This window comes from Bombina bombina, chromosome 5 (genome assembly GCF_027579735.1).
Source record: "Bombina bombina isolate aBomBom1 chromosome 5, aBomBom1.pri, whole genome shotgun sequence".
Classification (NCBI taxonomy): Eukaryota; Metazoa; Chordata; class Amphibia; order Anura; family Bombinatoridae; genus Bombina; species Bombina bombina.
The window spans coordinates 688,153,915-688,176,234 of record NC_069503.1 but is presented as its reverse complement, the minus strand read 5'-3'; the positions used below and the strand labels follow the sequence as shown (position 1 = coordinate 688,176,234).

General features: G+C 40.7%; 1 protein-coding gene across 1 annotated transcript in view; it reads right to left on the bottom strand.

Annotated features, from left to right (window-relative positions):
• EXOC2 (exocyst complex component 2) overlaps positions 1 to 22,320 on the bottom strand; it is a 914,329-nt gene that overhangs the window by 149,983 nt on the left and 742,026 nt on the right. The window contains 1 exon segment of the mRNA XM_053714663.1: positions 16,333 to 16,392. Within this exon segment, the coding sequence (XP_053570638.1) occupies positions 16,333 to 16,392 (60 nt within the window).

Genomic DNA, 22,320 nt, shown 5'->3' with positions numbered 1-22,320 from the left:
TACAGGAGAAAGGAATTTATCAGGTAAGCATAAATTTTGTTTTCTCCTGTTAAGTGTGGTCAGTCCACGGGTCATCATTACTTCTGGGATACCAATACCAAAGCTAAAGTACACGGATGACGGGAGGGACAGGCAGGCTCTTTATACGGAAGGAACCACTGCCTGAAGAACCTTTCTCCCAAAAACAGCCTCCGAAGAAGCAAAAGTGTCAAATTTGTAAAATTTGGAAAAAGTATGAAGAGAAGACCAAGTTGCAGCCTTGCAAATCTGTTCAACAGAAGCCTCATTCTTAAAGGCCCAAGTGGAAGCCACAGCTCTAGTAGAATGAGCTGTAATTCTTTCAGGAGGCTGCTGTCCAGCAGTCTCATAAGCTAAACGTATTATGCTACGAAGCCAAAAAGAGAGAGAGGTAGCAGAAGCTTTTTGACCTCTCCTCTGACCAGAATAAACGACAAACAGGGAAGACGTTTGTTGAAAATCCTTAGTTGCCTGTAGATAAAATTTCAGGGCACGGACTACATCTAGATTGTGTAGAAGACGTTCCTTCTTCGAAGAAGGATTAGGACACAAAGATGGAACAACAATCTCTTGATTGATATTCCTGTTAGTGACCACCTTAGGTAAGAACCCAGGTTTAGTACGCAGAACTACCTTGTCTGAATGAAAAATCAGATAAGGAGAATCACAATGTAAGGCAGATAACTCAGAGACTCTTCGAGCCGAGGAAATAGCCATTAAAAACAGAACTTTCCAAGATAACAGCTTGATATCAATGGAATGAAGGGGTTCAAACGGGACACCCTGTAAAACATTAAGAACTAAGTTCAAACTCCATGGTGGAGCAACAGTTTTAAACACAGGCTTAATCCTGGCCAAAGCCTGACAAAAAGCTTGAACATCCGGAACCTCTGACAGACGTTTGTGTAAAAGAATGGACAGAGCTGAAATCTGTCCCTTTAAGGAACTAGCGGATAAACCCTTTTCTAAACCTTCTTGTAGAAAAGACAATATCCTAGGAATCCTAACCTTACTCCATGAGTAACTTTTGGATTCGCACCAATATAAGTATTTACGCCATATTTTATGGTAAATCTTTCTGGTAACAGGCTTCCTAGCCTGTATTAAGGTATCAATTACTGACTCAGAAAATCCACGCTTTGATAAAATCAATCGTTCAATTTCCATGCAGTCAGCTTCAGAGAAATTAGGTTTTGATGTTTGAAAGGACCCTGAATTAGAAGGTCCTGTCTCAGAGGCAGAGACCAAGGTGGACAGGATGACATGTCCACTAGATCTGCATACCAGGTCCTGCGTGGCCACGCAGGCGCTATTAGAATCACCGATGCTCTCTCCTGTTTGATTCTGGCAATCAATCGAGGAAGCATCGGGAAGGGTGGAAACACATAAGCCATCCCGAAGGTCCAAAGTGCTGTCAAAGCATCTATCAGGACCGCTCCCGGATCCCTGGATCTGGACCCGTAACAAGGAAGCTTGGCGTTCTGTCGAGACGCCATGAGATCTATCTCTGGTTTTGCCCCAACGTCGAAGTATTTGGGCAAAGACCTCCGGATGAAGTTCCCACTCCCCCGGATGAAGAGTCTGACGACTTAGGAAATCCGCCTCCCAGTTCTCCACTCCCGGGATGTGGATTGCTGACAGGTGGCAAGAGTGAAACTCTGCCCAGCGAATTATCTTTGATACTTCCATCATCGCTAGGGAGCTTCTTGTCCCTCCTTGATGGTTGATGTAAGCTACAGTCGTGATGTTGTCCGACTGAAACCTGATGAACCCCCGAGTTGTTAACTGGGGCCAAGCCAGAAGAGCATTGAAAACTGCTCTCAATTCCAGAATGTTTATAGGCAGGAGACTCTCCTCCCGAGTCCATGATCCCTGAGCCTTCAGAGAATTCCAGACAGCGCCCCAACCTAGTAGGCTGGCGTCTGTTGTTACAATTGTCCAATCCGGCCTGCTGAATGGCATCCCCCTGGACAGATGTGGCCGAGAAAGCCACCATAGAAGAGAATTTCTGGTCTCTTGATCCAGATTCAGAGTAGGAGACAAATCTGAGTAATCCCCATTCCACTGACTTAGCATGCACAATTGCAGCGGTCTGAGATGTAGGCGTGCAAAGGGTACTATGTCCATTGCCGCTACCATTAAGCCGATCACCTCCATGCATTGAGCTACTGACGGGTGTTGAATGGAATGAAGGACACGGCATGCATTTTGAAGCTTTGTTAACCTGTCTTCTGTCAGGTAAATCTTCATTTCTACAGAATCTATAAGAGTCCCCAAGAAGGGAACTCTTGTGAGTGGAAAGAGAGAACTCTTCTTTTCGTTCACCTTCCATCCGTGCGACCTTAGAAATGCCAGTACTAACTCTGTATGAGACTTGGCAGTTTGAAAGCTTGAAGCTTGTATCAGAATGTCGTCTAGGTACGGAGCTACCGAAATTCCTCGCGGTCTTAGTACCGCCAGAAGAGTACCCAGAACCTTTGTGAAGATTCTTGGAGCCGTAGCCAATCCGAATGGAAGAGCTACAAACTGGTAATGCCTGTCTAGGAAGGCAAACCTTAGATACCGGTAATGATCTTTGTGAATCGGTATGTGAAGGTAAGCATCCTTTAAATCCACTGTGGTCATGTACTGACCCTTTTGGATCATGGGTAGGATTGTCTGAATAGTTTCCATTTTGAACGATGGAACTCTTAGGAATTTGTTTAGGATCTTTAAATCCAAGATTGGCCTGAAGGTTCCCTCTTTTTTGGGAACCACAAACAGATTTGAGTAAAACCCCTGTCCATGTTCCGACCGTGGAACCGGATGGATCACTCCCATTAGTAAAAGATCTTGTACACAGCGTAGAAACGCCTCTTTCTTTATTTGGTTTGTTGACAACCTTGACAGATGAGATCTCCCTTTTGGGGGAGAGGATTTGAAGTCCAGAAGATATCCCTGAGATATGATCTCTAACGCCCAGGGATCCTGGACATCTCTCTCCCAAGCCTGGGCGAAGAGAGAAAGTCTGCCCCCCACTAGATCCGTTTCCGGATCGGGGGCCCTCGATTCATGCTGTCTTAGGGGCAGCAGCAAGTTTTCTGGCCTGCTTGCCCTTGTTCCAGGACTGGTTAGGTCTCCAGCCTTGTCTGTAGCGAGCAACAGCTCCTTCCTGTTTTGGAGCAGAGGAAGTTGATGCTGCTCCTGCCTTGAAATTACGAAAGGAATGAAAATTAGACTGTCTAGCCTTAGGTTTGGCTCTGTCTTGAGGCAGGGCATGGCCTTTACCTCCTGTAATGTCAGCGATAATTTCTTTCAAACCGGGCCCGAATAAGGTCTGCCCTTTGAAAGGTATGTTAAGTAATTTAGATTTAGAAGTAACGTCAGCTGACCAGGATTTTAGCCACAGTGCTCTGCGTGCCTGAATGGCGAATCCGGAATTCTTAGCCGTAAGTTTTGTTAAATGTACTACGGCATCTGAAACAAATGAATTAGCTAGCTTAAGTGTTTTAAGCTTGCTTGAAATCTCATCTATAGTTATTGAGTCAAGAGTCTCTTCCAGGGACTCGGACCAAAAGGCGGCCGCGGCCGAGACAGACGCAATACATGCAAGGGGTTGCAATATAAAACCTTGTTGAACAAACATTTTCTTAAGGTAACCCTCTAATTTTTTATCCATTGGATCTGAAAAGGCACAGCTATCCTCCACCGGGATAGTGGTACGCTTAGCCAGAGTAGAAACCGCTCCCTCCACCTTAGGGACCGTCTGCCATAAGTCCCGTGTGGTGGCGTCTATTGGAAACATTTTTCTAAACACAGGAGGGGGGGGAAAAGGGTACACCGGGCCTATCCCACTCCTTAGTAATTATCTCTGTAAGCCTCTTAGGTATAGGAAATACGTCAGTACTCGCCGGTACCGCATAGTATCTATCCAGCCTACATAATTTTTCTGTGATTGCAACGGTGTTACAATCATTCAGAGCTGCTAATACCTCCCCTAACAGTACACGGAGGTTTTCGAGTTTAAACTTAAAATTAGAAATGTCTGAATCCATTCTATTGGGATCAGAACCGTCACCTGCAGATTGAAGCTCTCCGTCCTCATGTTCAGCATACTGTGACGCAGTATCAGACATGGCCCTATTATCAACAGCGCACTCTGTTCTCACCCCAGAGTGATCACGCTTACCTCTAAGTTCTGGTAATTTAGCCAAAACTTCAGTCATAACATTAGCCATATCCTGTAAAGTGATTTGTAATGGCCGCCCTGATGTACTCGGCGCTACAATATCACGCACCTCCCGAGCGGGAGATGCAGGTACTGACACGTGAGGCGAGTTAGTCGGCATAACTCTCCCCTCGTTGTTTGGTGAATGATGTTCAATTTGTACAGATTGACTTTTATTTAAAGTAGCATCAATGCAATTAGTACATAAATTTCTATTGGGCTCCACTTTGGCTTTAGCACATATAGCGCAGAGATATTCCTCTGAGTCAGACATGTTTAACACACTAGCAATTAAACTAGCAACTTGGAATTACTTTTCAAAGCAATTTACAAATAATATGAAAAACGTACTGTGCCTTTAAGAAGCACAGAAAAAAGTTATGACAGTTGAGTAATAATAAACCGGAGAAACTATAACATCAAATTCTTTCCGGTAAAAAACAGAATTTATGTTTACCTGATAAATTACTTTCTCCAACGGTGTGTCCGGTCCACGGCGTCATCCTTACTTGTGGGATATTCTCTTCCCCAACAGGAAATGGCAAAGAGCCCAGCAAAGCTGGTCACATGATCCCTCCTAGGCTCCGCCTACCCCAGTCATTCGACCGACGTTAAGGAGGAATATTAGCATAGGAGAAACCATATGGTACCGTGGTGACTGTAGTTAAAGAAAATAAATTATCAGACCTGATTAAAAAAACCAGGGCGGGCCGTGGACCGGACACACCGTTGGAGAAAGTAATTTATCAGGTAAACATAAATTCTGTTTTCTCCAACATAGGTGTGTCCGGTCCACGGCGTCATCCTTACTTGTGGGAACCAATACCAAAGCTTTAGGACACGGATGAAGGGAGGGAGCAAATCAGGTCACCTAAATGGAAGGCACCACGGCTTGCAAAACCTTTCTCCCAAAAATAGCCTCAGAAGAAGCAAAAGTATCAAACTTGTAAAATTTGGTAAAAGTGTGCAGTGAAGACCAAGTCGCTGCCCTACATATCTGATCAACAGAAGCCTCGTTCTTGAAGGCCCATGTGGAAGCCACAGCCCTAGTGGAATGAGCTGTGATTCTTTCAGGAGGCTGCCGTCCGGCAGTCTCGTAAGCCAATCTGATGATGCTTTTAATCCAAAAAGAGAGAGAGGTAGAAGTTGCTTTTTGACCTCTCCTTTTACCTGAATAAACAACAAACAAGGAAGATGTTTGTCTAAAATCCTTTGTAGCATCTAAATAGAATTTTAGAGCGCGAACAACATCCAAATTGTGCAACAAACGTTCCTTCTTTGAAACTGGTTTCGGACACAGAGAAGGCACGATAATCTCCTGGTTAATGTTTTTGTTAGAAACAACTTTCGGAAGAAAACCAGGTTTAGTACGTAAAACCACCTTATCTGCATGGAACACCAGATAAGGAGGGGAACACTGCAGAGCAGATAATTCTGAAACTCTTCTAGCAGAAGAAATTGCAACTAAAAACAAAACTTTCCAAGATAATAACTTAATATCAACGGAATGTAAGGGTTCAAACGGAACCCCCTGAAGAACTGAAAGAACTAAATTGAGACTCCAAGGAGGAGTCAAAGGTTTGTAAACAGGCTTAATTCTAACCAAAGCCTGAACAAAGGCCTGAACATCTGGCACAGCTGCCAGCTTTTTGTGAAGTAACACCGACAAGGCAGAAATCTGTCCCTTCAGGGAACTTGCCGATAATCCTTTTTCCAATCCTTCTTGAAGGAAGGATAGAATCCTAGGAATCTTAACCTTGTCCCAAGGGAATCCTTTAGATTCACACCAACAGATATATTTTTTCCAAATTTTGTGGTAAATCTTTCTAGTTACAGGCTTTCTGGCCTGAACAAGAGTATCGATAACAGAATCTGAGAAACCTCGCTTCGATAAAATCAAGCGTTCAATCTCCATGCAGTCAGCTGGAGTGAAACCAGATTCGGATGTTCGAACGGACCCTGAACAAGAAGGTCTCGTCTCAAAGGTAGCTTCCAAGGTGGAGCCGATGACATATTCACCAGATCTGCATACCAAGTCCTGCGTGGCCACGCAGGAGCTATCAAGATCACCGACGCCCTCTCCTGATTGATCCTGGCTACCAGCCTGGGAATGAGAGGAAACGGCGGAAACACATAAGCTAGTTTGAAGGTCCAAGGTGCTACTAGTGCATCCACTAGAGCTGCCTTGGGATCCCTGGATCTGGACCCGTAACAGGGAACTTTGAAGTTCTGACGAGAGGCCATTAGATCCATGTCTGGAATGCCCCACAGCTGAGTGACTAGGGCAAAGATTTCCGGATGGAGTTCCCACTCCCCCGGATGCAATGTCTGACGACTCAGAAAATCCGCTTCCCAATTTTCCACTCCCGGGATGTGGATAGCAGACAGGTGGCAGGAGTGAGACTCCGCCCATAGAATAATCTTGGTCACTTCCTCCATCGCTAGGGAACTCCTTGTTCCCCCCTGATGGTTGATGTACGCAACAGTCGTCATGTTGTCTGATTGAAACCGTATGAACTTGGTCCTTGCTAGCTGAGGCCAAGCCTTGAGAGCATTGAATATCGCTCTCAGTTCCAGAATGTTTATCGGGAGAAGAGATTCTTCCCGAGACCAAAGACCCTGAGCTTTCAGGGATCCCCAGACCGCGCCCCAGCCCGTCAGACTGGCGTCGGTCGTGACAATGACCCACTCTGGTCTGCGGAATGTCATCCCTTGCGACAGGTTGTCCAGGGACAGCCACCAACGGAGTGAGTCTCTGGTCCTCTGATTTACTTGTATCTTCGGAGACAAGTCTGTATAGTCCCCATTCCACTGACTGAGCATGCACAGTTGTAATGGTCTTAGATGGATGCGCGCAAAAGGAACTATGTCCATTGCCGCTACCATCAACCCGATCACTTCCATGCACTGAGCTACGGAAGGAAGAGGAACGGAATAAAGAATCCGACAAGAGTCCAGAAGCTTTGTTATTCTGGCCTCTGTTAGAAAAATCCTCATTTCTGAGGAATCTATAATTGTTCCCAAGAAGGGAACCCTTGTTGACGGGGATAGAGAACTCTTTTCCACGTTCACTTTCCAGCCGTGAGATCTGAGAAAGGCCAGGACGATGTCCGTGTGAGCCTTTGCTCGAGGGAGGGACGACGCTTGAATCAGAATGTCGTCCAGGTAGGGTACTACTGTAATGCCCCTTGGTCTTAGCACCGCTAGAAGGGACCCTAGTACCTTTGTGAAAATCCTTGGAGCAGTGGCTAATCCGAAAGGAAGCGCCACGAACTGGTAATGTTTGTCCAGGAATGCAAACCTTAGGAACCGATGATGTTCCTTGTGGATAGGAATATGTAGATACGCATCCTTTAAATCCACCGTGGTCATGAATTGACCTTCCTGGATGGAAGGAAGGATAGTTCGAATGGTTTCCATCTTGAACGATGGGACCTTGAGAAATTTGTTTAAGATCTTGAGATCTAGGATTGGTCTGAACGTTCCCTCTTTTTTGGGAACTATGAACAGATTGGAGTAGAACCCCATCCCTTGTTCTCTCAATGGAACAGGATGAATCACTCCCATTTTTAACAGGTCTTCTACACAATGTAAGAACGCCTGTCTTTTTATGTGGTCTGAAGACAACTGAGACCTGTGGAACCTCCCCCTTGGGGGAAGTCCCTTGAATTCCAGAAGATAACCCTGGGAGACTATTTCTAGCGCCCAAGGATCCAGAACATCTCTTGCCCAAGCCTGAGCGAAGAGAGAGAGTCTGCCCCCCACCAGATCCGGTCCCGGATCGGGGGCCAATATTTCATGCTGTCTTGGTAGCAGTGGCAGGTTTCTTGGCCTGCTTTCCCTTGTTCCAGCCTTGCATTGGTCTCCAAGCTGGCTTGGCCTGAGAAGTATTACCCTCTTGCTTAGAGGACGTAGCACCTTGGGCTGGTCCGTTTTTACGAAAGGGACGAAAATTAGGTCTATTTTTTTTTTGCCTTGAAAGGCCGATCCTGAGGAAGGGCATGGCCCTTACCCCCAGTGATATCAGAGATAATCTCTTTCAAGTCAGGACCAAACAGCGTTTTCCCCTTGAAAGGAATGTTTAGTAGCTTGTTCTTGGAAGACGCATCAGCCGACCAAGATTTCAACCAAAGCGCTCTGCGCGCCACAATAGCAAACCCAGAATTCTTAGCCGCTAACTTAGCCAATTGCAAAGAGGCGTCTAGAGTGAAAGAATTAGCCAATTTGAGAGCATTGACTCTGTCCATAATCTCCTCATAAGGAGGAGAGTCACTATCGAGCACCTTAATCAGTTCATCAAACCAGAAATATGCGGCTGTAGTGACAGGGACAATGCATGAAATGGGTTGTAGAAGGTAACCCTGCTGAACAAACATCTTTTTAAGCAAACCTTCTAATTTTTTATCCATAGGATCTTTGAAAGCACAACTATCCTCTATGGGAATAGTGGTGCGTTTGTTTAAAGTAGAAACCGCTCCCTCGACCTTGGGGACTGACTGCCATAAGTCCTTTCTGGGGTCGACCATAGGAAACAATTTTTTAAATATGGGGGGAGGGACGAAAGGAATACCGGGCCTTTCCCATTCTTTATTAACAATGTCCGCCACCCGCTTGGGTATAGGAAAAGCTTCTGGGAGCCCCGGCACCTCTAGGAACTTGTCCATTTTACATAGTTTCTCTGGGATGACCAAATTTTCACAATCATCCAGAGTGGATAATACCTCCTTAAGCAAAATGCGGAGATGTTCCAATTTAAATTTAAATGTAATCACATCAGATTCAGCCTGCTGAGAAATGTTCCCTAAATCAGTAATTTCTCCCTCAGACAAAACCTCCCTGGCCCCCTCAGATTGGGTTAGGGGCCCTTCAGAGATATTAATATCAGCGTCGTCATGCTCTTCAGTAACTAAAACAGAGCATCCACGCTTACGCTGACAAGGGTTCATTTTGGCTAAAATGTTTTTGACAGAATTATCCATTACAGCCGTTAATTGTTGCATAGTAAGGAGTATTGGCGCGCTAGATGTACTAGGGGCCTCCTGAGTGGGCAAGACTCGTGTAGACGAAGGAGGGAATGATGCAGTACCATGCTTACTCCCCTCACTTGAGGAATCATCTTGGGCATCATTGTCATTATCACATAAATCACATTTATTTAAATGAATAGGAATTCTGGCTTCCCCACATTCAGAACACAGTCTATCTGGTAGTTCAGACATGTTAAACAGGCATAAACTTGATAAGAAAGTACAAAAAACGTTTTGAAATAAAACCGTTACTGTCACTTTAAATTTTAAACTGAACACACTTTATTACTGCAATTGCGAAAAAACATGAAGGAATTGTTCAAAATTCACCAAACTTACACCACAGTGTCTTAAAGCCTTGAAAATATTGCACACCAATTTTGGAAGCTTTAACCCTTAAAATAACGGAACCGGAGCCGTTTTAAGCTTTAACCCCTTTACAGTCCCTGGTATCTGCTTTGCTGAGACCCAACCAAACCCAAAGGGGAATACGATACCAAATGACGCCTTCAGAAGTCTTTTATAAGTATCAGAGCTCCTCTCACATGCGACTGCATGCCATGCCTCTCAAAAACAAGTGCGCAACACCGGCGCGAAAATGAGACTCTGCCTATGCTTTGGGAAAGCCCCTAAAGAATAAGGTGTCTAAAACAGTGCCTGCCGATATTATTATATCAAAATACCCAGAATAAATGATTCCTCAAGGCTAAATAAGTGTTAATATCAATCGATTTAGCCCAAAAAAGGTCTACAGTCTAAATAAGCCCTTGTGAAGCCCTTATTTACAATCGTAATAAACATGGCTTACCGGATCCCATAGGGAAAATGACAGCTTCCAGCATTACATCGTCTTGTTAGAATGTGTCATACCTCAAGCAGCAAAGGACTGCAAACTGTTCCCCCAACTGAAGTTAATTGCTCTCAACAGTCCTGTGTGGAACAGCCATGGATTTTAGTTACGGTTGCTAAAATCATTTTCCTCATACAAACAGAATTCTTCATCTCTTTTCTGTTTCTGAGTAAATAGTACGTACCAGCACTATTTGAAAATAACAAACTCTTGATTGAATAATGAAAAACTACAGTTAAACACTAAAAAACTCTAAGCCATCTCCGTGGAGATGTTGCCTGTACAACGGCAAAGAGAATGACTGGGGTAGGCGGAGCCTAGGAGGGATCATGTGACCAGCTTTGCTGGGCTCTTTGCCATTTCCTGTTGGGGAAGAGAATATCCCACAAGTAAGGATGACGCCGTGGACCGGACACACCTATGTTGGAGAAACACTATTTTAGCAAAGGATTGCCCCCATTAGCAATGGATAACTAACCCTGAATGGCAGAAAAAATGTACAGAATATAAACGTTTTTTATCACAGTCAATCACAATCTCACAGCTCTGCTGTGAGTGATTACCTCCCTCAAACTAACTTTTGAAGACCCCTGAGCTCTGTAGAGACGAACCGGATCATGCAGGGAAGAAAACAGACTTGTGACTGAATTTTCTGATGCGTAGCAAAAGCGCCAAAATAGGCCCCTCCCCCTCACACACAACAGTGAGGGAGATCAGTAAACTGTCTTAAATTAAATAAAACGACTGCCAAGTGGAAAAAAACAGTGCCCAAAACAATTTTTCACCCAGTACCTCAGATAATTAAACGATTTAACATGCCAGCAAAAACGTTTAACATCAAATAAATGAAATGTCATTAGAAAGCCTGTTGCTAGTCACTGCAAGTTAGGCTAAAGTCTTATGCCTACAGTATTATCCCAGTGAAGTGCCATTCCCCAGAATACTGAAGTGTAAATATACATACATGACAGCCTGATACCAGTTGCTACTACTGCATTTAAGGCTGAGCTTACATTATATCGGTATGGCAGAATTTTCTCAGTCAATTCCATTCTCAGAAAATAATATGCTGCTACATACCTCTTTGCAGGTTAACCTGCCCGCTGTCCCCTGATCTGAAGTTTACCTCACTCCTCAGATGGCCGAGAACAGCAATATGATCTTAACTACTCCGGCTAAAATCATACAAAAAACTCAGGTAGATTCTTCTTCAAATTCTACCAGAGAAGGAACAACACACTCCGGTGCTGTTTTAAAATAACAAACTTTTGATTGAAGGTATAAAACTAAGTATAATCACCACAGTCCTCTCACACATCCTATCTATTAGTTGGGTGCAAGAGAATGACTGGGTGTGACGTAGAGGGGAGGAGCTATATAGCAGCTCTGCTGGGTGATCCTCTTGCACTTCCTGTTGGGGAGGAGTTAATATCCCAGAAGTAATGATGACCCGTGGACTGACCACACTTAACAGGAGAAAACACATTTAAAACATTTCAAATTCTAAACAAACACCCCTACATACAATGATTTCTATAATGTGTCAGTCTGCTTTTAGTATATGTACATTCTAACGAAATGTGATATATGCTCTTCCTATGCTTTGTATTGTACCCATTTGTACTTTATTTGACAATGTTCAACCATGGCTATACACTCTATAGAAGAGTGAATTATGGCTGGTTGTGGGTTATACTAATAACAAAAATATTACACACCTCAAAAATGTTCACTCATCAAATGCTTTGAATGTAACTGTAATAACCTAATTCTACTGTTTGTAGAGTACAAATTACACTGTATATATTTTCCTCTTTTAGTTATGTTTATATTTTCTGTCTGTCCATCTATCATTTTTTTTTTACTATTGCCAGATTTAACGGGAAAATGTAATGCATTGTTATAGCATGTCATTTTTTGCCTAAGTGCCCCCTGCTTATTATGGGCTAGATTACAAGTGGCACGCTACTGTTACGTATGGGATATACATTTCTACCAGGAGGAGGCAAAGTTTCCCAAACCTCAAAAGCCTATAACACCCCCCCCCCACCTCACTCATTCCTCAGTTTAACTTATAGCCAAGTGGTGAGGAGTTTAGAAGGAGTAAAAGTCAATAATAAGGAGCAGGAAAAAATATGTGCTCAACAAAAAAATAACCCAAAATGCTGGGGGCTCATGGACTCTTGCCACGATGAAAGAAATTAATTTATCAGGTAAGATTTAAATTATGTTTTCTTTCATATAGGTGGCAAGAGTTCACAAGCTGTTACGTATGGGATATAATACCCAAGATGTGGAAGTCCATGAGTAACAATAAAGGGAGGGATTAAAAAAAAACAACAGCTTTTTTTCGCTGAAAAATTATATCCATAACCCAAAAATAATGTATTTTATGACAAAACTCAATATATAGGCACAATTATTAAACAGAGACAACTGCCTGAAGGAGCTTTCTACCAAAGGCTGCTTTTGATGAAGCAAAAACATAAAAATGGTAAAATTTAGTAAAAGGTATGCAGAGAAGATTAAGTGGCTGCTTTGCAAATTTGATCAACTGAAGCCTCATTCTTGAAAGCCCAACATGTGGCTAAAGAAATAGAGATCTTCTGGCCTTTCCTAGGACCATAAAAAAAACAGATTAGAAGTCTGTCTGAAATCCTTAGTAGCATCAACATAATATTTCAATGCTCTACAACATCCAAAGAATGTAAAGATTTTTAAGAAGCAATTTTTGGATTAGGACACAAGGAAAGAACGTCAATTTCCCTATTAATGTTGTGTGAGGTAACAACTTTTGGAATACATTTAAATGTAATTTGCAAAACAGCTCTATCTTGATGAAAAAAAATCAGATAGGGAGACTCGTAGAAGAGAGCAGACAATTCAGAAACTCTTCTAGCAGAAGATATAGCCAAAAGAAACAACACTTTCCATGAAAGTAGTTTAATGACCAATAATGCATAGGCTCAAAAGGCAGAGCCTGTAACACTTTCAATACTAGATTAAAACTCCAAGGAACAGAAATAGAACTAATAACAGGTTTAATTTGGATTAAAGCCTGAACAAAACAATGAACATCAGGAAGGTTAGCAATCTTCCTATGAAATAATACAGAAAGAGCAGATATTTGTCCTTTCAAAGAACTGGCAGATAAACCTTTATCTAAACCATTCTGTAAAAACTGAAGAATCCTAGGATTTCTAACAGAATGCCAGGAGTATTATGGGTAGTACACCATGAAATATAAGTTTTCAAAACTTTGTGATAGATCTTCCAAGAAATAGGCTTGTGGCCCTGAATCATAGTGTTAATCACAGAGTCAGAGAATCCTCTATGACTGAGAACTAAGCGTTCAATTTCCATTGCCATCAATGTTAGAGATTTTAGATCTGGATGGAAGAAGGGACTTTGAGACAGAAGGTCTGGCCTTAGAGGAAGAGGCCACAGTGGGCAACTGTACTTTCGGACTAGATCCACATATCAAATCCTGTGTGGCCATTGCAGGTACTATTAGGATTACAAATGACTGTTACAGTTTTATTTCGGAAATCACTCTGGAGAGCAGGCTGGAAAGACCAGGGTACTTCTAGAGCATCCAATACCACTGCCTGAGGATACCTGAACTTCACAAGGTACCTAAGAAGTTTGTGGTTCAAACAAGAGGCTATCAGATCTATTTCTGGGAGGCCCCAGTGTTTTACAATATGATAGCACACATCTTGGTGGAGAGACTACTCACCTGGATGTAGGGACTGACGACTGAGGTAGTCTGCCTCCCAGCTGTCTACACCTGGGATGTTAATTGCAGTGATGAGGCAGGAATTGGTTTCTGCCCAAGAAAGGATTTTAGATACTTCTGTCATGGCTAGGGAACTTTGAGTTCCCCCTTGATGATTGACATAAGCTACTGTCATAATATTGTCTGTTTGAAAACTGAGAAATGGCTCCCTTTTAAATAGAGGTCAAGCCTGAAGGTCCTTGAAGACTGCATAGAGTTCCAAAATATTGATGTGTAGCCTTGTCTCCCGAGGATTCCAAACCCTTTTTGCTTTCAGGGACCCCCAGACAGCTCCCCAACCTGAAAGACTTGGATCTGTGGTGATCACAGACCAGGTAGGATGAGCAAAAGAAGTCTAACGGAGCAATAGACTGGTGATTCAGCCACCAAGTTAGAAATAGGTGTGTGCTGGGATCTAAAAATATTTACTGGGATATCTGAGTATAATCCTTGCACCATTGGCACAGCATACAATGAGGCCTAGTACTTCCATACACAGAGCGACTGAAGGAAATGAAAGAAACTGAAGGTACAGACAAGCAGATATCACTTTTATACGTCTCTTTTATGCCAGAGAAAGAGTCATGGACACTAAATCTATCTAAAAACCTTAAAAGGTGACCTTTGTCTGAGGAATCAAGGAACTTTTGGGTAAACTGATCCTCCAACCATGTCTTTGAAGATACAACAAAAGTTGTTTTGTGTGAGATTCTGCTAAATGAGAAGATTAAGCTAGTACCAAGATATCGCACAGGTAAGGAAATACTGCAATACCATGGAAGAAAAAAAAAAAGGGAAAGCCTTTTCTAGTATCAGGTTGCAAGAAAGGCTGCAAAATTATTTATTCCCAAAAGGTGTTTTCTTGTAAAAAGCTAATAAAACTATAGTACTTCACTTAAAGGGACAATAAAAACTCCATAAATGCTAGATAGAATGACACATTCAAAGAAAAGATTAGTCTGAGAATAACATGTAGATGTATTTTTAAAGTTTCATTAGTTTTTTAAATATTGACAAAATAAGTGTAATGTTTTAGTGTCTATAAAACGATGGGGGCTTCCATGTTGTAACTTGGGTTACCTTCTCTGCTGTGGCCAATTAGAGACAGTTATAAATAGATCACTAGAGTGTGCAGCCAATGGCTGTGTGGTATATAACAGTGTTTTGAACTTCCATTTCTAACAGGAAGTGAAAAGATCACAATTTCAAAATGGAGCTACAGGAGAAGAAGAAAAATAAATAATGAAAGTATATTGCAGTTGTTCTTTTATATACATTTCATCATTATATATTACCATCTCAAAGTGTTTAATGTCCCTTTAAGAGAAGAAATACAAAATAAGTTTCAAGTAGACTGTCCCTTTAACCATTCTTCTATAAAGAGTGGGAACACATATTCCATTTCTAATGTTATTAATAATTAATCAGATCTTAAAAAAAGATCTAAGACTGCCATCGATTCTGCATTAATTAACTGGATGTCACTGATTAGTGGACTATTAATGGCAACAATAACCTTTTATAGCAAACAAAAAGAGAAAATATAGTGATGAGAGGAGGTCAGCAAATTTCTGACTTTTTGTTAAAGGGACATAATACTCATATGCTAAATCACTTGAAACTGATGAAGTATAACTGTAAAAAGCTGACAGGAAAATATCACCTGAGCATTTCTATGTAAAAAAGGAAGACATTTTACCTCACAATCTCCACAGCTCAGCAGAGTAAGTTCTGTGTAAAAAGTTATACTTCACCTGCTCCCAGCTGCAGGTAAAAAAAAATAAAAAAAAATGAAGAAATGAACAGCAGCCAATCAGCATCAGCAGTGCTGAGGTCATGAACTCTTACTGTGATCTCATGAGATTTGACTTAACTCTCATGAGATTTCATAGTAAGCTTCCTTTACCTGATTGGTGAAATAATATGAGAGTTCACGAGACTCATCCCCTAAGCTGTCCTAGGACAGACACACTAAAATGCTGCTTAGAAATCCTTTACAATGGGAGGTGGCTACTGAGGAACTTTTGAGGTAAAATATCTTTCTTTTTTACATAGAGATGTTCAGGAGATATTTTATAGTCAGCTTTTTACAGCTATGCTGCATCACTTTCAAGTGTTTAAACATTTGGGTATTATGGCTCTTTAATGTAATGTCAATGTAATTTTCAATTATTGTGTATGTGTTTGAGAATACCTCTACTCTAAAAGCCCTCTACACATGCAAAGTGAAACAACATAAGGCATACAACCTGTGATGATATAGAACAGCTAGTAAAGCTCACCATTATGACCACTATGATCAAGATGAAGTTAAATTTATTTTACTTAGAAGTGCTCAATTTTAGAAATTACAATTTTATAAGCTTTTAAAAGCACTCATTATTATGTCCCTTTATATAAAGATTTATTTTTGTTCTGTTTTTTTTTTCCTTCTAAATTACATTTTACTTACCTGGATGATATGAATGCACAAATAGCACACTTCATCTTGAGTTTTCTGGAGTTGAAAGATCTACATAAAAAAGAGGTATTCCATAAGTAAAGCACAGCTACTGATATTTTGTCAAATGTTTGCACAACGCCAAAACAGAATAGCACTAACTGAAAAAACAGCAAATGACAGATTCTTTACAGGTTTGACATAGAAAATATGAAAAGTTGATCAATTAGTAAAATCAGGTACAAAAAACATAATTTATGTAAGAACTTACCTGATAAATTCATTTCTTTCATATTAGCAAGAGTCCATGAGCTAGTGACGTATGGGATATACATTCCTACCAGGAGGGGCAAAGTTTCCCAAACCTCAAAATGCCTATAAATACACCCCTCAACACACCCACAAATCAGTTTAACGCATAGCCAAGAAGTGGGGTGATAAGACAAAAGTGCGAAAGCATAAAAAATAAGGAATTGGAATAATTGTGCTTTATACAAAAAACCATAACCACCACAAAAAAGGGTGGGCCTCATGGACTCTTGCTAATATGAAAGAAATGAATTTATCAGGCAAGTTCTTACATAAATTATGTTTTCTTTCATGTAATTAGCAAGAGTCCATGAGCTAGTGACGTATGGGATAATGAATACCCAAGATGTGGATCTTCCACGCAAGAGTCACTAGAGAGGGAGGGATAAAATAAAGACAGCCAATTCCGCTGAAAATAATCCACACCCAAAATAAAGTTTAAATCTTATAATGAAAAAAACTGAAATTATAAGCAGAAGAATCAAACTGAAACAGCTGCCTGAAGTACTTTTCTACCAAAAACTGCTTCAGAAGAAGAAAATACATCAAAATGGTAGAATTTAGTAAAAGTATGCAAAGAAGACCAAGTTGCTGCTTTGCAAATCTGATCAACCGAAGCTTCATTCCTAAACGCCCAGGAAGTAGAAACTGACCTAGTAGAATGAGCTGTAATCCTTTGAGGCGGAGTTTTACCCGACTCAACATAAGCATGATGAATTAAAGATTTCAACCAAGATGCCAAAGAAATGGCAGAGGCCTTCTGACCTTTCCTAGAACCGAAAAAGATAACAAATAGACTAGAAGTCTTTCGGAAATTCTTAGTAGCTTCAACATAATATTTCAAAGCTCTAACTACATCCAAAGAATGCAAAGATCTCTCCTTAGAATTCTTAGGATTAGGACACAATGAAGGAACCACAATTTCTCTACTAATGTTGTTAGAATTCACAACCTTAGGTAAAAATTTAAAAGAAGTTCGCAACACCGCCTTATCCTGATGAAAAATCAGAAAAGGAGACTCACAAGAAAGAGCAGATAATTCAGAAACTCTTCTAGCAGAAGAGATGGCCAAAAGAAACAAAACTTTCCAAGAAAGTAGTTTAATGTCCAGTGAATGCATAGGTTCAAAAGGAGGAGCTTGAAGAGCCCCCAGAACCAAATTCAAACTCCAAGGAGGAGAAATTGACTTAATAACAGGCTTTATACGAACCAAAGCTTGTACAAAACAATGAATATCAGGAAGATTAGCAATCTTTCTGTGAAAAAGAACAGAAAGAGCAGAGATTTGTCCTTTCAAGGAACTTGCAGACAAAGCTTTATCCAAACCATCCTGAAGAAACTGTAAAATTCTCGGAATTCTAAAAGAATGCCAGGAAAAATGATGAGAAAGACACCAAGAAATGTAAGTCTTCCAGACTCGATAATATATCTTCCTAAATACAGATTTACGAGCCTGTAACATAGTATTAACCACAGAGTCAAAGAAACCTCTTTGACGAAGAATCAAGCGTTCAATCTCCATACCTTCAAATTTAAGGATTTGAGATCCTGATGGAAAAAAGGACCTTGCGACAGAAGGTCTGGTCTTAACGGAAGAGTCCACGGTTGGCAAGAGGCCATCCGGACAAGATCCGCATACCAAAACCTGTGAGGCCATGCTGGAGCCACCAGCAGAACAAAGAGCATTCCTTCAGAATCTTGGAAATTACTTTTGGAAGAAGAACTAGAGGCGGAAAGATATAGGCAGGATGATACTTCCAAGGAAGTGACAATGCATCCACTGCTTCCGCCTGAGGATCCCTGGATCTGGACAGATACCTGGGAAGTTTCTTGTTTAGATGAGAAGCCATCAGATCTATTTCTGGAAGTCCCCACATTTGAACAATCTGAAGAAAAACCTCTGGGTGAAGAGACCATTCGCCCGGATGTAACGTTTGGCGACTGAGATAATCCGCTTCCCAATTGTCTATACCTGGGATATGAACCGCAGAAATTAGACAGGAGCTGGAGTCCGCCCATACCAGTATTCGAGATACTTCTTTCATAGCCAGAGGACTGTGAGTCCCTCCTTGATGATTGATATATGCCACAGTTGTGACATTGTCTGAAAACAAATGAACGATTCTCTCTTTAGAAGAGGCCATGACTGAAGAGCTCTGAAAATTGCACGGAGTTCCAAAATATTGATTGGTAATCTCACCTCCTGAGATTCCCAAACCCCTTATGCTGTCAGAGACCCCCAAACAGCTCCCCAACCTGTCAGACTTGCATCTGTTGAAATCACAGTCTAGGTCGGAAGAACAAAAGAAGCCCCCTGAACTAAACGATGGTGATCTGTCCACCACGTCAGAGAGTGTCGTACAATTGGTTTTAAAGATATCAATTGAGATATCTTTGTGTAATCCCTGCACCACTGGTTCAGCATACAAAGCTGAAGAGGTCGCATGTGAAAACGAGCAAAGGGGATCGCGTCCGATGCAGCAGTCATAAGACCTAGAATTTCCATGCATAAGGCTACCGAAGGGAATGAAAGAAAAAGGAGGTCTTGTAAGGGCGCTAATAGCTGAAGATACTTCTGTGAAATTATTAATATTACTTGTGATAAATATGTGTACAAAAGTAAAATAAAAATAAGACCAGTATCTAAGATAACAAGTGATTTATTGGTTACAATATGATTTGAAAAAATAGAGACGTCTCTAGTACAATTCAATTAAAAACAATGATGAAATATAGCATAAAAAATGATAAAAAGTGGTACTGATTAGTACTTCATGAGAAATTTAGATTACTGTTTAATAGTGTAGTCACAAAGAAAATTTTTGGGGTGTGACTAAACAGTTAGCCAAGATTTCTCGTGAGTTATTAAGTCTGTATACAGTTATGCATAAAAATATTTAAAATACCGACATCGGCTTGATAAAACTTCTGCAAAGGCTATATATTGCACACAAAAAATTATAATGGAGCTTAAAGAGGAGCTGTGCATAAGAGGAAAATTATATAGGGTTATGCTCTAGCTCTGATTATGTCAATCCTTATATCTGTATTCTCAGCGAACTTATTGATATGTCCATACGTATGAACCAAGAGAAATGTCCAGTAATATATACTGCTAGTAGTTTAGGATTACAGTTCGCAATCTTAAAGCAGATGGTACCTTATAGTAAGCTTGAATAGCAGCAGGGAATCCTATGCGTCCTGCGGCTCAGTTCTTCTGACAGTGTCCTCGTGTTGTTGGCGTCTGACGTCACACCCGATGTGCGGGGGCTTGTCTTGCGTCGGCCAATCGCTGCTTAGACAGTTGTGAGTATCCGAAATGCCTTTTCACGTCCGATATTGTGTATTCACAATTTTTCTTCTGTCTGATATCTGTATTTATTTAGGCACCAATCAGCAAAAAAGTATCCGTTGTGAGTAAGTTCACCTGCACTTAGTGCTGTTAGCACGCAGGTTCCGATGCAATTTCTCCTTCGTGTCCTTTGTTGACAGTCAACCCGGGTTGGTTCAAACAGCTGATAGGATAGTGGAGTCAAGAAAAAACAGTCTTTAGCTTCTACGCGTTTCACTCCCTCCAGGAGCTTTATCAAGAATGATTTGGACTGTTAGACTCCTCTCTTTAATAGGTGTATCCTGAATCCCATTGGTTCATAGTAATCCCATATTTAAGGTGGTATGATTTCTTTGCACTTGCTCCTAATACATTGCTCCATTCTATTGTTAAACATGGATCAGCTAAACATACTTAAGATCCTGAATGAGCCATAAACCATTTTTCTATAAGACCGATAAAAGAGATATAGTTAAAATAGACCAAATGTCTTTAAAAAATGTGTCTGAATGCCTAAAGGATACAGGTTATGGGGAAATTAGATTAATTATATTTATCATGCATCAGAATATATATATATATATATTCCCTAATCGAGAAGAAATGGTGAGATGTCCAGTTCTGAATTTAAACCTTTGGGGAATAGTGTGTCAAATTTAAAGATATATTCTGCCTCTTTTAGAAGCAGTTTTTTCTGTATGTCCCCCCCTCTCCAGTGTTTTTCTACTTTGTATATGCCCCAATAAGATAGATCTTTTGTATTACCCTTATGTATGGTTTTGAAATGTTTATACAGATGTGTGTCCTCTATTCCATTCTTTATGTTATTGAGATGTTCCCTGATTCTATCTCTCAGAGTTCTCTTAGTTTCTCCGAAATAAAAAAGGTTGCAGGTGCATTTTAAGACATAAATAATTCCTTTATGTGAGCATCTTATGAGTTCTTTAATTAGTATGGTGCTATTTGGACCTATCTGGATCATATTGGATTTATTGCTGTGCTTACATGACTTACATGTGTGGCATGGAAAGAAACCTGTTAGCTTCTGTCCATGAAGATCTTTTTGTATTAATTTATTATTTTTGGTTTTTTTTAGTTCACTGGGTGCAAGGGCTGATTTTAAGTTACTTGCTTTTTTGAAAACAAAACTGGGGTTGTCTGTTACTTTTTCTCCCAAAATGTTATCTTCCTTTATGAGATGCCAGTGTTTTTTTATAATTTTTTTCACCATATTATGATCAACATGGTAATCAGTTATGAAAGGAATTTTTATTAAATTTTCGTCTGTATTTGTTTTTTCTTTGTATATTAGCAATGATTCTCTATTGGTATTTTTTGCCCTTTCTAATGCTTTTTTGGTATGAGATGTGTTATATCCTCTTGAGTTAAATCTTTCAATTAGTGTTCCTGCCTGGTCTTCAAAATCTGCCAACCTAGAGCAGTTTTTTTGGACTCTTAGACACTGTCCTAATGGTATGTTGTCTTTCCAGGCATCCAGGTGACAACTTTTGGCGTGTAGATAATTGTTTTTTCTTGACTCCACTATCCTATCAGCTGTTTGAACCAACCCGGGTTGACTGTCAACAAAGGACACGAAGGAGAAATTGCATCGGAACCTGCGTGCTAACAGCACTAAGTGCAGGTGAACTTACTCACAACGGATACTTTTTTGCTGATTGGTGCCTAAATAAGTACAGATATCAGACAGAAGAAAAATTGTGAATACACAATATCGGACGTGAAAAGGCATTTCGGATACTCACAACTGTCTAAGCAGCGATTGGCCGACGCAAGACAAGCCCCCGCACATCGGGTGTGACGTCAGACGCCAACAACACGAGGACACTGTCAGAAGAACTGAGCCGCAGGACGCATAGGATTCCCTGCTGCTATTCAAGCTTACTATAAGGTACCATCTGCTTTAAGATTGCGAACTGTAATCCTAAACTACTAGCAGTATATATTACTGGACATTTCTCTTGGTTCATACGTATGGACATATCAATAAGTTCGCTGAGAATACAGATATAAGGATTGACATAATCAGAGCTAGAGCATAACCCTATATAATTTTCCTCTTATGCACAGCTCCTCTTTAAGCTCCATTATAATTTTTTGTGTGCAATATATAGCCTTTGCAGAAGTTTTATCAAGCCGATATCGGTATTTTAAATATTTTTATGCATAACTGTATACAGACTTAATAACTCACGAGAAATCTTGGCTAACTGTTTAGTCACACCCCAAAAATTTTCTTTGTGACTACACTATTAAACAGTAATCTAAATTTCTCATGAAGTACTAATCAGTACCACTTTTTATCATTTTTTATGCTATATTTCATCATTGTTTTTAATTGA